This window comes from Scomber scombrus, chromosome 7 (genome assembly GCF_963691925.1).
Source record: "Scomber scombrus chromosome 7, fScoSco1.1, whole genome shotgun sequence".
Classification (NCBI taxonomy): Eukaryota; Metazoa; Chordata; class Actinopteri; order Scombriformes; family Scombridae; genus Scomber; species Scomber scombrus.
The window spans coordinates 3,958,815-3,972,804 of record NC_084976.1 but is presented as its reverse complement, the minus strand read 5'-3'; the positions used below and the strand labels follow the sequence as shown (position 1 = coordinate 3,972,804).

The following is a 13,990-nucleotide window of genomic DNA, read 5'->3' as shown; positions in this document are numbered from 1 at the left end:
CCCAAAAATAAAATAAAAAGAAATGTTTCCTGAAATAACTGTTGTAGTATGATTATCAGGTGACCCTTGTTGTGTAATATGATTTTGGTGAGTATACAGTGTATAATATTGACGCTATTGATGATATTTCCAAATTAAATTCCCCAAAAATATGCAATTTTTTTTCTCCCTGAAATAACTGTTGTAGTATGATTATCAGGTCACCCTTGTTGTGTAGCATGATTTTGGTGAGTATACAGTGTATAATATTAACGCTATTGACGATTTTTCACAATAAAATTCACCAAAAATAAAAAATAAACAATTTTTTATGAAATAACTGTTGTAGTATGATTATTGGGTGACCCTTGTTGTGTATCATGATTTTGGTGAGTATATAGTGTGTAATATTAACGCTATTGACGATATTTCAAAATAAATTTCCCCAAAAATATGCTTTTTTTCCCCCCTGAAATAACTGTTGTAGTATGATTATCAGGTGACCCTTGTTGTGTAGCATGATTTTGGTGAGTATACAGTGTATAATATTAACGCTATTGACGATATTTCACAATATAATTCCCCAAAAATAAAAAATATAACAATTTTTTGTGAAATAACTGTTGTAGTACGATAATCAGGTGACCCTTGTTGTGTATCATGATTTTGGTGATTATAGAGTGTATAGTATTAACGCTATTGACGATTTTTCAAAATAAAATTCCCCAAAAATAAAATAAAAACTTTTTTTTCTCGAAATAACAGTTGTAGTACGATAATCAGGTGACCCTTGTTGTGTATTATGATTTTGGTCATCCTACACTGTATAATATTAACGCTATTGATGATTTTTCAAAGTAAAATTCCCCAAAAATATGCAAAAACACATTTTTCTGAAATAACTGTTGTAGTATGATTATCAGGTGACCCTTGTTGTGTAGCATGATCTTGGTGAGTATACAGTGTATAATATTAACGCTATTGGTGATTTTTCACAATAAAATTCACCAAAAATAAAAAATAAACAATATTTTCTGAAATAACTGTTGTAGTATGATTATTGGGTGACCCTTGTTGTGTATCATGATTTTGGTGAGTATATAGTGTGTAATATTAACGCTATTGACGATATTTCAAAATAAAATTCCCCAAAAATATGCAATTTTTTTTTCCTGAAATAACTGTTGTAGTATGATTATCAGGTGACTCTTGTTGTGTAGCATGATTTTGGTGAGTATACAGTGTATAATATTAACGCTATTGACGATATTTCACAATAAAATTCCCCAAAAATAAAAAATAAACACATTTTTGTGAAATAACTGTTGTAGTACGATTATCAAGTGACCCTTGTTGTATATCATGATTTTGGTCATCCTACACTGTATAGTTTTAACGCTATTGACGATTTTTCACAATAAAATTCACCAAAAATAAAAAATAAACAATTTTTTATGAAATAACTGTTGTAGTATGATTATCAGTTGACCCTTGTTGTGTAATATGATTTTGGTGAGTATGCAGTGTATAATATTAACGCTATTGACGATATTTCCAAATTAAATTCCCCAAAAATATGCAATTTTTTTTTTCCTGAAATAACTGTTGTAGTATGATTATCAGGTGACCCTTGTTGTGTAGCATGATTTTGGTGAGTATACACTGTATAATATTAACGCTATTGATGATATTTCAAAATAAAATTCCCCAAAAATATGCGCTTTTTTCCCCCCTGAAATATCTATTGTAGTATGACAGGTGACCCTTGTTGTGTAGCATGATTTTGGTGAGTATACAGTGTATAATATTAACGCTATTGACGATTTTTCAATATAAAATTCCCCAAAAATGTGCAAAAAGATTTTGTTCTAAAATAACTGTTGTAATATGATTATTAGGAGACCCTTGTTGTGTAGCATGATTTTGGTGAGTATACAGTGTATAGTATTAACGCTATTGACGATTTTTCACAATAAAATTCCCCAAAAATAAAAAATAAACACATTTTTGTGAAATAACTGTTGTAGAACGATTATCAGGTGACCCCTGTTGTGTATCATGATTTTGATCATCCTACACTGTATAGTATTAACGCTATTTGCGATTTTTCAAAATAAAATTCCCAAAAAATAAAAAACAAACACATTTTTGTGAAATAACTGTTGTAGAACGATTATCAGGTGACCCTTGTTGTGTAGTATGATTTTGGTGAGTATACAGTCTATAATATTAACGCTATCGACGATATTTCAAAATAAAATTCCCCAAAAATAAAATAAAAAGAAATGTTTCCTGAAATAACTGTTGTAGTATGATTATCAGGTGACCCTTGTTGTGTAATATGATTTTGGTGAGTATACAGTGTATAATATTGACGCTATTGATGATATTTCCAAATTAAATTCCCCAAAAATATGCAATTTTTTTTCTCCCTGAAATAACTGTTGTAGTATGATTATCATGTCACCCTTGTTGTGTAGCATGATTTTGGTGAGTATACAGTGTATAATATTAACGCTATTGACGATTTTTCACAATAAAATTCACCAAAAATAAAAAATAAACAATTTTTTATGAAATAACTGTTGTAGTATGATTATTGGGTGACCCTTGTTGTGTATCATGATTTTGGTGAGTATATAGTGTGTAATATTAACGCTATTGACGATATTTCAAAATAAAATTCCCCAAAAATATGCTTTTTTTCCCCCCTGAAATAACTGTTGTAGTATGATTATCAGGTGACCCTTGTTGTGTAGCATGATTTTGGTGAGTATACAGTGTATAATATTAACGCTATTGACGATATTTCACAATAAAATTCCCCAAAAATAAAAAATAAACACATTTTTGTGAAATAACTGTTGTAGAACGATTATCAGGTGACCCCTGTTGTGTAGCATGATTTTGGTGAGTATACACTGTATAATATTAACGCTATTGACGATTTTTCACAATAAAATTCCCCAAAAATAAAAATAAAACAATTATTATAGCAGTTTGATGCCGTTTCAAACAAGCCGTAGCACTACTTCATACCGCAGCAAAAAAATAAAAATAAGAAAGGAAAACCAATCTAGAAATAACACAACACACTATAATGTTCCCTGGTTTGTCCCAGTATGGTATCTCTGACCCACAGAGAGAGGAATAAAACATTATAATTAGACATGATAAAATTCACTCACATCACCTAAAGATACCAGCAGTTAAAGCAGAGTTACCAATAAGGTAATATGCTTAAAAAGAGACACCACCTATATTTTAGTTATGTGTCTTCAGTCCTGATTTCACTGTAATCTGTTAGTTGTTGCAATACCTAAACATGACAATAGATGGCGCATTAAGCACTATACACTGCTGTGATTAAGCATAACTTATTTAACTTATTTTAATAATGAAATGTACCCCAAATCAACTGTAATAGTCAAAATTACTTCCATCATTTCTTATCCTGCATTTATGCATTTTAGTTTTTTTCACTTCATAGTTATGTATTTTATAAAGTATTTTTTTTAACACTTTACAATATTAATAACAGGAATGCAGGTACTACCTGATCTTTTATATGTCCCGTTGGAGCTGCTAGATGCAGCCACTGACTGAATCTATGTTCCTCTTGTGGAGCTTGGCATAGCAGAGGTGAAACAGCTGCAGAAAGAGCTCAGCAATGCTAAGTCTGCTAAAAACAACTTAGCTCCATGCTATTGTCTCGATGGCTGCAGCTTTCTGTTTGCATTTTTTCAGAGAGATGTTTTAGGTCTCGTTCCCCTGTCGTTGTCCACAACGCTTCGGTGCTGACACTTTGAAACAGCAAACAGATAAAGCAATAAAATGAATAACTCACACTGCATCCAGCTAGCCAGCTCCGTTTATCATAACATCAGCAGGAGAAACTCAGCTCCTCCATCACCTGCTGCTGCTTTATCCTCTTTCTCTCTTGTACTGAAAGTCTTGTGAAATTATGTTTTTGTAGAGAAATTACAAAATAATCTTCTTTAATTTCCGTGGCTCCACTTTAACGTCATCTCCTGAACCTACCGTCAGCAGGAGTTTGGGTGACAGCAGCTGACGGGAGGGCGTGAATGACAGCCAGAACTGTCCAATCACAGTAGATTAAAAAACATGAAACAACAACAATTCGCTGCCAATAAAAGTGGGTGTGTCTGGGGCGCACTGAGCTGCGCCCCGTGGGAAACGTGACGCAGGCCAATGAGAGAGCAGCCTCAGGTCATGTGCTTGTCAAAAGTTTGAGGGCTTGCATTGACTCCCATTAGGCCGGCACCCCGCATACAGGAAGTACATATAGAAATTAATAAAATACAATTTGGAATCGATTTATAATGCATGCTGACAGGTACTGAGAGACTAACAGGCGCATTTTACAAGCAAATACTTTTTATTTCATAATGATTTAGCATTATCTAATTAATTTATATTTAATATGTTTAAGTAGACTTTCTCTAGATTATTGAATGGGGCGGCGCCCCAGCGCCCCGCATTGACCAGCCGCCACTGTTACGTTGTGTATTATGAATCATATTGCCCAAAAAGGTAAAACAAATACCTGGTATAGTTGTAAGTCCCACATTTCCGCGGGTACTTGAATGCAGCAGGTTGTGAAACTGCTACTGCTGCTTTCACTTCCTTCAACAGAAAGCTTCAGCGGACTCTTTACATCGTTTAGACAGAAACTGTAGTCTACAGAAATAAACCTAAAGGACACGAGTGATATTTAACCACTATTAGTTTCTTTTAACACTCGGTTTTTATTTTAAAGTGCGCTGTTACACTGCGTGTTTACAGCACTTTGGTGAGGACGCGACATAATGGTAGGACTCATTTACCATCATAAGAGCAGTACAGTTACAGCTGTTTATTATCTGTTATCTACAACTTTATAACTGTAACTTCACTGACTGACGCTCTTACAGGACTACGTGTTGCGAGAAAGGTCATAATAAGATGCGAACATTGATATTGAATAGTAAGAAAGCTACTGTAGAATGTATCATGACAGTAAGCTGCTCTTCTTCACTAGGCGTGTCTCTTATCATGAAATAGGAACTGTTGATTTCGGAAACAGCTGAGTCAGAAAGAATGATTTAGGCTGTCATGGATTGAGATTCAAATATGAAATATATAATATATGCCTAATATAATATGATATGATATAATATAACATAGGGTGGATTAGGTACATTTAAGAATTTGTAATCTGGGACACTAGTTTAGAAATCATTCTGAAATGTGCATCCTCATATTTGGTCATTTAATTAAGTAGGCTTACAAAATTTAAGTAAAAAAACGTAAAAAAACTAGTAGTCTGTATGTTCACATGTGTAATTTTAAGCAATATAACTTACACAGTAGGCATACTATTTAGCTTTAAAATAATTTAATAGAAAAACGAGATAAATGCACTGGAGCTTAGTTGTACCACATTAGTCAATGTCCCAAATTACCCTAATCCACCCTAATATAATATAATATAATATAATATAATATAATATAATATAATATGAGTGACAACCCAGTAAACAACTGCCAGCTGCCAATCAAATGAAGATCTTGTCAGACATCATTTCCTTGGTGAATTTCAATTTACAGCATTATTTATTTATTTGTGCATTGTTCTTTAGTAATAGTGTGACTGCCAATACTTTAACAGTATAGACCATAGACAGTCGCCATTCTTCTATCAGACTCGGGTCATGTAGTTGCCTAATAAGAATATACCATGTAATTCATGGTCCTGAGTCAATCGATCAAATCAGCAATATGATTTGGACTCATTAAAACACATTTAGGTGTTGGTTATGATTGGTAATAAGTAGGGCTGGGTATCGGTACTCGATATCTTTAAGGTATTGACCGAAACGAATCGATACCAAGTAGTATGGAAACGTCTCCCGTCAAACGATACCTGCAATTGATCCCTTTTACACCCAGAGCTAGAAAATATGACTATTTGTATGGACTTGCTCACAGCCAATCCATGCAAGTGTTCTTCGATGTAATGCGACATGTAAATGGCCCACTGCCACAGCAGCTACATCCCGTCTGTGGTGGTGAAGTCGCAATTTAATGCTTCTATTCACATGATGTGTATCAAATGAAGTACTCAATTGGTATGGGTACTTGGATTGGTACTGGTACCGTCATTTTTAAAACAATACCCAGCCCTAGTATAAGTGCTGCGTCCAGTTACAGTGTCTATGCTATCTATGTAAAGACTGTATCTGTCCTGTGTGATCCCACAGAGGTGACCACCCTGCAGTAAATATGGGTCAAATAGAAGAAAGCAAGGTGTCCTGTGTGAACATCCTCACCTGCCACAGAGAGCTGCTGGTATCCAGGTTGAAGAGTATTCAATGCATACTGGACAACCTGCTGGCCTGCGACTTCCTCTGTGAGGAAGAGGTTGAGTTTGTACAGCGAACTGCCACCAAGACAGATCAGGTAGGAAAACCACTCAACTTAATGATTTTTTAAGAATATAATATACCATATCATATCTCTCTGTAAAAATAATTCTTTTAAAAATCCAACATGAAACAGTAGATGCTGTTTATGTAATTGTAACAAAGTCTTTATTTCCATCAATTAATTTGTAGGTGCGCAAAATCTTGGAGCTAGTCCAATGCAAAGGGGAAGAGGCCTGCACGTACTTCATTTTCATCATATATAAAGTATGTGATGCATACATAGATCTCCAGCCATGGCTGAAAGAGATCAACTACAACCCAAGTGAAGATGTGAAGGTGATGAAGGTGGTTAACACAGATCCCAGTAAGTGCTGCAATGACTAATCCTTCTCTTTTGCCATGAGGGTAAAAAAATGGACATCATTGTTTATTTTCAAACTATAGAAAACTATTGACTGAGAAGCATAACGTTATGAGTGACAATCAATAGGATTTTAGATCTGAGTTCGCAGTAATGGAAGTATGAAAGTAGATGAACGACATACTCATCATCACTACATAACTATTAAAATAGGGTTCTGAGTATAGTTGAAAGAAAATGAAATTAATATAGAAATTGTTTAAAGGATAACTTACAGTAGTCAGGTGTCTGACTACTAAAAGATCCCCTTCAAATGTGCTTTCAATGGAAGTGATTGAGGCCAAAATCCACAGTGAGTCCACACAGTCATTTAAAAGTAGATGATCAGCTTCTATTCAGCTTCAGCAGTCTGAGTTAGTCATATCAAGTGATATCTGACACATTTACATTTACATTTCTTTTTAGCATCAGATTCCCTCTTGGTGTTTCCCTGTTGAGCTGTGGTGGAAGTATAGTAACAAAAAGACTTTGCTACTAAAAACACTGTAACGTTGAAACATAGAAGATGAAGATTTGACTCATTTGGACACTGAAGCTTCATATTAGCTTCAAATCAACTTTTAAATACATGTTTACACAGATGGAGGACTGTGGATTTAGTCCTCCATCACTTACGTTGTAAGTATATTATGAAGGGATCTTCTAATGGTCAGTATGAACAGGACCAAGAAAATCCTGCTTCAGTGCTCATTTGGGCTCCTGACTGGTGTTTAAAGACAGACAAAAATGTTGAACCCCCCCATAAGCTGTCCTTGAATATAAGTTAAACAAACTTCATAATTTTTAGAATTTGTAAAGTAAATACAAATTACAAGACTCTGGTCCAACTAATACCTAGGGAACCTACCTACCTAAGAGATGCATATTGCACTAAATGGCTAAATGGTTATTTCCTCTAAGTCAGCAGGTATTGTGAGAAGTTGAGGCATGAAATAAGCCGGGACACCGGCTTCATCATGTCATACGGACAGCGAGAGGAGACCCGGCTGGAGGACCTCTATACTGACACCCTGATTGAACTGATGAACGACAGCAATGAAAGTCTAGGCTTCTTGGAGAGTCTGGACCAGCTCCTTGGGGAACATGCGGTCTTCAATCCCCAAGGAGAAACCATCTACGTAATGGGGGACGCCGGTGTGGGGAAATCCATCCTCCTGCAGAAACTCCAGAATGTGTGGTCCAGGAAAGAGCTGCAGACAGATGCCATCTTCTTCTTTAAGTTCCGCTGTAGGATGTTCAGCACCTTCAAAGCCACAGAGCAGATCTCCCTCAGAGACCTTTTGTTCAAATACAGCTGCTACCCAGACCACGATCCTGATAATGAAGTGTTTGATTTCATCCTGCGCTACCCTGAGAAGGTTATTTTTACGTTTGATGGCTACGATGAGATTCAGGAGGATCTGGACCTGATGAACGTCCCTGAAAGTGTGTCAACAGAGGAGAAGGCACACCCTCTCCAGCTACTTCTCAGCTTGCTCTGTGGGAAACTACTCAAGGGTTCGCAGAAGGTTCTAACAGCCCGGACAGGGATCGAGATCCAGAGCAGGGTGATCAGAAAGAAGGTGGTTCTGCGGGGGTTCTCCCCAGCTCATCTGAAGACCTATATTGATCTGCGCTTTAAGGACCAGGAGCAACGAGAGCTGGTCTTAGTTCAGCTGGAAGCTAGCCCCCACCTCTGCGGCCTGTGCTCCACTCCACTATTCTGCTGGATCGTATTCAAGAGCTTCACACACCTGCACACCATGCACGATAGTTTTGAGCTGCCCGAAACCTGCATCACACTCACCGGCATCTTCCTCATGCTGTCAGAGGTGTTCCTCAGTCGCTCGGCCTCACCAGCTCCATCTCTGCTGAAGAAGAGAACCCGCTGTGCCTCACAGACATTCAAAACAGGGCTCAGGCCCCTCACAGCATTCGCCAAGTTGGCTCTTCAGGGTATGGAGAGAGGTAGCTTCATTTGCAGCCAAGAGGAGATTACTGCTTGTGGCTTGACAGAGGAGGATCTAGCCCTTGGCTTTCTCAGAGCTGTTAGTGACTATGACGCCAGCGAAAGCACCGCTACCTTTGAATTCCTTCATATGACTCTGCAGTCGTTCTTGGCAGCGTTTGCTCTTGTGTTGGATGAGCAGGCCACTGTCGACTCCATCCTCAAGTTTTTCACAGAGTGCAGCAGGAAGAGGGAACGTTCGTGTTTGCCTTTGAACTTCTGCATTGGTGGATCTTCAAAGGCTACCGAGAAGAAGCCCTTTACTCCGAACGAACACCTTCAGTTTATTAATCTGTTCTTGTGTGGGCTGCTCTCCAAGGCTCACAGCAGCCTGATGGAGCATCTGGTATCTCCTTCGTTACTAAAGAAAAAACGGGCCTTGCTAAAGTCCTACCTGTCCAACAGTGTAAAGATCCACCTCCACGGCTTACCCTACCACGACGGTAATGAGGGCAGGAAAGTTCACGTTCTGCCCAACTTCCTATGGATGCTGAGGTGTATCTTTGAGACGGGGAACAACGACATCGCTCAGATGACTGCCAAAGGCATCAAAGCTGGCTTCATCAAGCTGGGTTTCTGTAACGTGTATTCAGGTGACTGCAGCGCCCTGAACTTTGTACTGCAGCACCGTCAGAAGCACCTGGGCCTCGACATGGACAACAACAACATCAGCGACTATGGGATTAATCAGCTAAGGCCATCATTCTGTAAGATGACAATAGTGAGGTAAGAATAACTACCCTCTGTTCTTCAGTCTGGTAAATGCAAACTATATAGCTATCGCATTAGCTAACTAACGCATTATCAAACCTCCTCCCATGCAGATTTTGCGTCAATCAACTGACAGACAGCAGCATTGAGATTCTTGCAGAGGAGCTGTGTAAGCACAAAGTTGTGGAAGTCTTAGGGTGAGTAAACATGTCCGATTTTCCAAACTGATAATCTGTATTTTTCCCTAAAGTGCGTGAGCTTGAGGTCAGACTGTGCAACTTACACAATAACAAGACTAGCTAAAAGCCTAGTCTATGGCTGGACTGTGTAATGGTCAATATGTGAAATTGTGGCCAGTTTGTTACAGGGGCAGTCTGTGGTACTTCCTGGATATAAAACTGGTGTTTTAATGCTGTTGTTCATCGTTTGTGATCTGAATACATTAGGGAAATACAAAGCCTGCGACCTGGTAACATTTATAAAATGGTCATTTTGTGTTATTTACAAAGAGCAACAGTCAATGGGAAAACTGCAACACTCAGCCGGCCAACCAATCGTGTAACTTCATTACTCACTCACTCATGGACAACTGTGATTACAGAGTTGCTCCATGGCTAGTCCAGCCAAAACGTAGTTAATGGTTATAGCCACAGTTATTCATAATATTAACATTTGATTGATTTCTGTAGATGTTTTTCGGTTAAATAAATACTTTAACTTCCTGTTGAGAGTTTGATGACTGGTTCTCAACATGAATTGTGTAGTATTTTCTTGTGGTAGAACAGTCTGAATAAAATAAAGTTCAGACACATGGTACATCTTACTGACTGAGAGGCAAAGTGATTGTTCTGTTCAACCCAGCTTGTCTTTGCTTACTGATGAACTCTGTCAGTGTAAATATCCTTATTGTGCAGAGTGTGGTGGCAGTAGGTCTGTGTGCCAACCGGGGTATTTTACGAATGATCCCAACAGTTCCTAGCTAATATACACAATTCTGATGTCTTTCTTTCTTTCTTTCTTTGGATTCTTGAATTTGTGGAAGTGAAAAAAAAGGTGGGGCCAAAACTGAGACTTACATAAGTGTGAGCTCAGCAGCAGGAACTGAGTTTTAAAATGGAAGATTCAGAGACATATTTGTTAAAAAATATCTTATTGTTTTGCAAATAAAGGTAGGGTGCAACAAGCGTTTACCCCCAGGGACTACAATTCTGTTCTGTTTCTCTTACAGCATTAAAGATTTATATGCATGTTTTTGTTCTCAGACTTTACAGCAATCACATCACAGATGTTGGAGTCAAGCTAGTTGCTAAGATAGTTGAGGAATGCCCAAAGCTACGAACTCTCAAGTAAGATATCAGTTCTAACTTGCACCAAGACGCAACAAATACTTGTTTGTATGTGTATGTGTTCTAAATGAATATTGTCCTCACTTTGTCCTTCAGGATCGGTAAGAACAAGATCACCAGTGTCGGTGCAAAGTATTTGGCCAGCGCAATTCAGAAGAGCAAGTCCATATTTGAAGTGGGGTAAGACTTCACTGCTGTAAACATTTTTTTTTATTTTTTTTTTTATACAGCTGTTAACATTAACATGGTACAATTTTAAGGAAAAAGCCAACGATGTGTGACATTTACAGATCAGAAGCAGCATCTGACTAAGATGCAATTTTGCTGTTGTGGCTTTAGAGGGTTAATGGAAGGGAACATTTCAGATAGTGTCCCTAAAGCACTACAAAACATGTTCAAACATGTAAAAAGCCAGATGATTAAAATATAAATCCTGTACACACTGAAACAGCTTAAACCAAATGTCACTAATGACAAGAAAACGTCCATCAAGATTAACAAGATACACAAAGCCAAGACATTTTAGCTATCCAGGCTAAAACATCTGGCGAGTAAAGATATTATGTCCAAGTTTTTATGTGAGTTCTTAAACTTTGTAAAGGCAGAAAAAAGTCAGCACACTGTAGCTCCCAATGCAGGTATAGTTTAATGGGTTGTCAAGAGCAAGAAGCTTGAAATGTCACTCTTGATATCACAGCCTTTATAGCCTTTACGGATATCATTTTTGGTCCAACACCTGTTTTTTTATGTCGGATGTACACGTCTACCTCACAACTTTTTCTTTAAAATTGAGATGGAAGTATGACAACATGCCAAAATCAATGTAGGATATTGCAGCAGAATATCAGAGATTAGTCAGGTGCTTGGTGTTAGTATATATCTGACCGCAGCTTATCATGAAAGTCTTGATGTCTCTGTTTCCAGAATGTGGGGGAACACCATTGGCGATGAGGGAGCAGAAGCGTTCGCAGAAGCTTTGAGGCACCACCCAAGTCTTGCCAACCTCAGGTGAGAAAGGAACCACTTACAAATCCAATATAAACCCACTGACTACAACTCATGAACTGCGTTTCTATTCCAGCCTCTCAGCCAATGGCATCACGTCAAAAGGTGGGAAGAGCCTGGCAGAAGCACTGAAAGAGAACAGCAGCCTCAGGATATTCTGGTAGGCAGCACTTTTTATTTGGAGTTGAGTGATTTTTGCTGTTTTTTGTATAGAACTCCAACTGTGTGCTGTTGCAGGTTGGTGCAGAACGAGATGTCTGATGATTCGGCTCCACACTGGGCAGAGTTGGTAAGAGCAAACACCGGTCTAACCAACCTCTGGTAAGGAAAAAAAACAACACACATTCTGTATTTAACCTTACCTCTGATGCTGTTGAATCCTCTGGTCAGACATTGATTGTCAGAAACTCCCCTGCCTGGCATGTTTGTCTTTAGGTTAATCGATAACCGCTTCACTCTGGATGGCATCAAACACCTGGCTGAGGCCCTTTCTCACAACACAGCACTCAAAGAGATATGGTGAGGAAAAGTTGTATCCTCTGTCATTTAAATAACCCATAAAATGTATGAAAATTACCTTTAAAAGTAGTCCTAGCACTTAATCAGTTCATTTAAAAGCATATGTTAATATAAAAGTTTCAAGTCCTGCTGTCCGACATTATATATTTAACAGCATCAATAATAAAAACAATTAGAAAATATAAAAACTGCTAATGCCATAGTTATGTCATCAGGCTCATGGAGATGTGACAGTCCTGGATGAGAGAAAATTCTACAATACATGATTTTACACTGTCAGAATATGCAGATACACTTGTAAAAACAAACAAAAACTAAAGTTAAACAGCCATCCTGATAATCATCTAAATATGAATTTGCATTAAGTTGATTTTGAGAACATATTTAAACTATACATTCATTCAGATTGAGGCATTTTGGTTCACTTTAAGTCAAACACATTTTCACTTGTGTAGATTTTCTCTGCATGATTCATACTACAGCTCTGGACCACTTGTGAATTTAGTTCATATCTCAAAAATACAAGAAAATGATTGAATGCCACAAATTCTCTGAAATCATTCCTACTTACAACCGAAAGAACAAATGTGCTGGTGTAAGTGCTTCTCACATGAGAGGTCAATCAAAACTGAAAACAAACAGAGAATCAACTAGGAAGATTTGATTTGAGAGGTGAGTTAGAGTCCAAAAACTTCCATTAGCTATCGCCATGTCGCAAATTCCGATTAATGAGTCATAACTGTAGTAGTTTTAGTATTCATTGGGGTGACTCAGCATCAGGACAATTTTGTCATATTCTCCCTCTGCTGACTGTAAGAATGTGTTTAGAGTATAAACGAATGTCTGACAGTGTGTGATCATGTCCCTGCAGCGTGAAAAGCAACCAGCTCTCTGAAGAGGAACAGAAACAATTTTCGGAGGAGAAAAGGCTGCGATTCAACTGACTCAGCACTCATGTGAGAAGCAACCATGTGCATGTGTTGAGAAATGGCTACATGGTAGAAAATATGTGGAACATTCACTGTATCCAAAGTTTAGTATTAGTTTTAGCTTAAACTCTATGATTTCACCCAGTTGCACCTGTTTTGACTGCTATGGACACAAAGTCACACTCTCTGCTTTAATGTAGATATTTTATATTCATAACTTGTTGAGAATCTTCCATTTTTTTGCACTTAGCAGAAGGGATTTCAGGTTTCAGGTAGGGGATGTTTACCTGAAATTGTGCCCAAATGTTTGGAAGTTTTCGATCAAAGTTACAAAAAGAAGTGGAAGTGGAAATGAAAGTACTTCTTTCTTCATTAACCCTTTCATAGACTTAAGGTACATTTTTTATGAATACATGAACATGAACTCAATGTTCATTATTATTTGACTGTTACTAGAGGTGTGTTTAGTTTTGCACTGTGCCAATGAAATGTGTTAAAGTGTGCCTATGGTTTACTGTTGGGAATACAGTTCTCTGTTAATGAATTTCCCCCTGATGGATTTAGACAGCACTGGTGGTAAAAAGGCTGATTGTGACATGAGACATTTACTGTGAATGAACAAAACCTGGAGCTAAGAGAATCATGCCACTGATCTGTTTCCCTCT

At 37.6% G+C, this 13,990-nt stretch overlaps 1 protein-coding gene across 1 annotated transcript; it reads left to right on the top strand.

Annotated features, from left to right (window-relative positions):
- The first annotated feature begins 4,674 nt into the window (after nt 1-4,674).
- On the top strand, nt 4,675-13,506 carry nod1 (nucleotide-binding oligomerization domain containing 1). The gene is made up of 12 exons (XM_062422306.1): nt 4,675-4,811; nt 6,243-6,441; nt 6,597-6,771; nt 7,729-9,541; nt 9,640-9,723; nt 10,789-10,872; nt 10,969-11,052; nt 11,797-11,880; nt 11,954-12,037; nt 12,115-12,198; nt 12,313-12,396; nt 13,268-13,506. Exons 2-12 carry the CDS (start codon nt 6,265-6,267, stop codon nt 13,338-13,340), a joined length of 2,826 nt encoding a protein of 941 aa, XP_062278290.1. The 5' UTR covers nt 4,675-4,811; nt 6,243-6,264; the 3' UTR covers nt 13,341-13,506.
- The last annotated feature ends 484 nt before the right edge of the window (nt 13,507-13,990 follow it).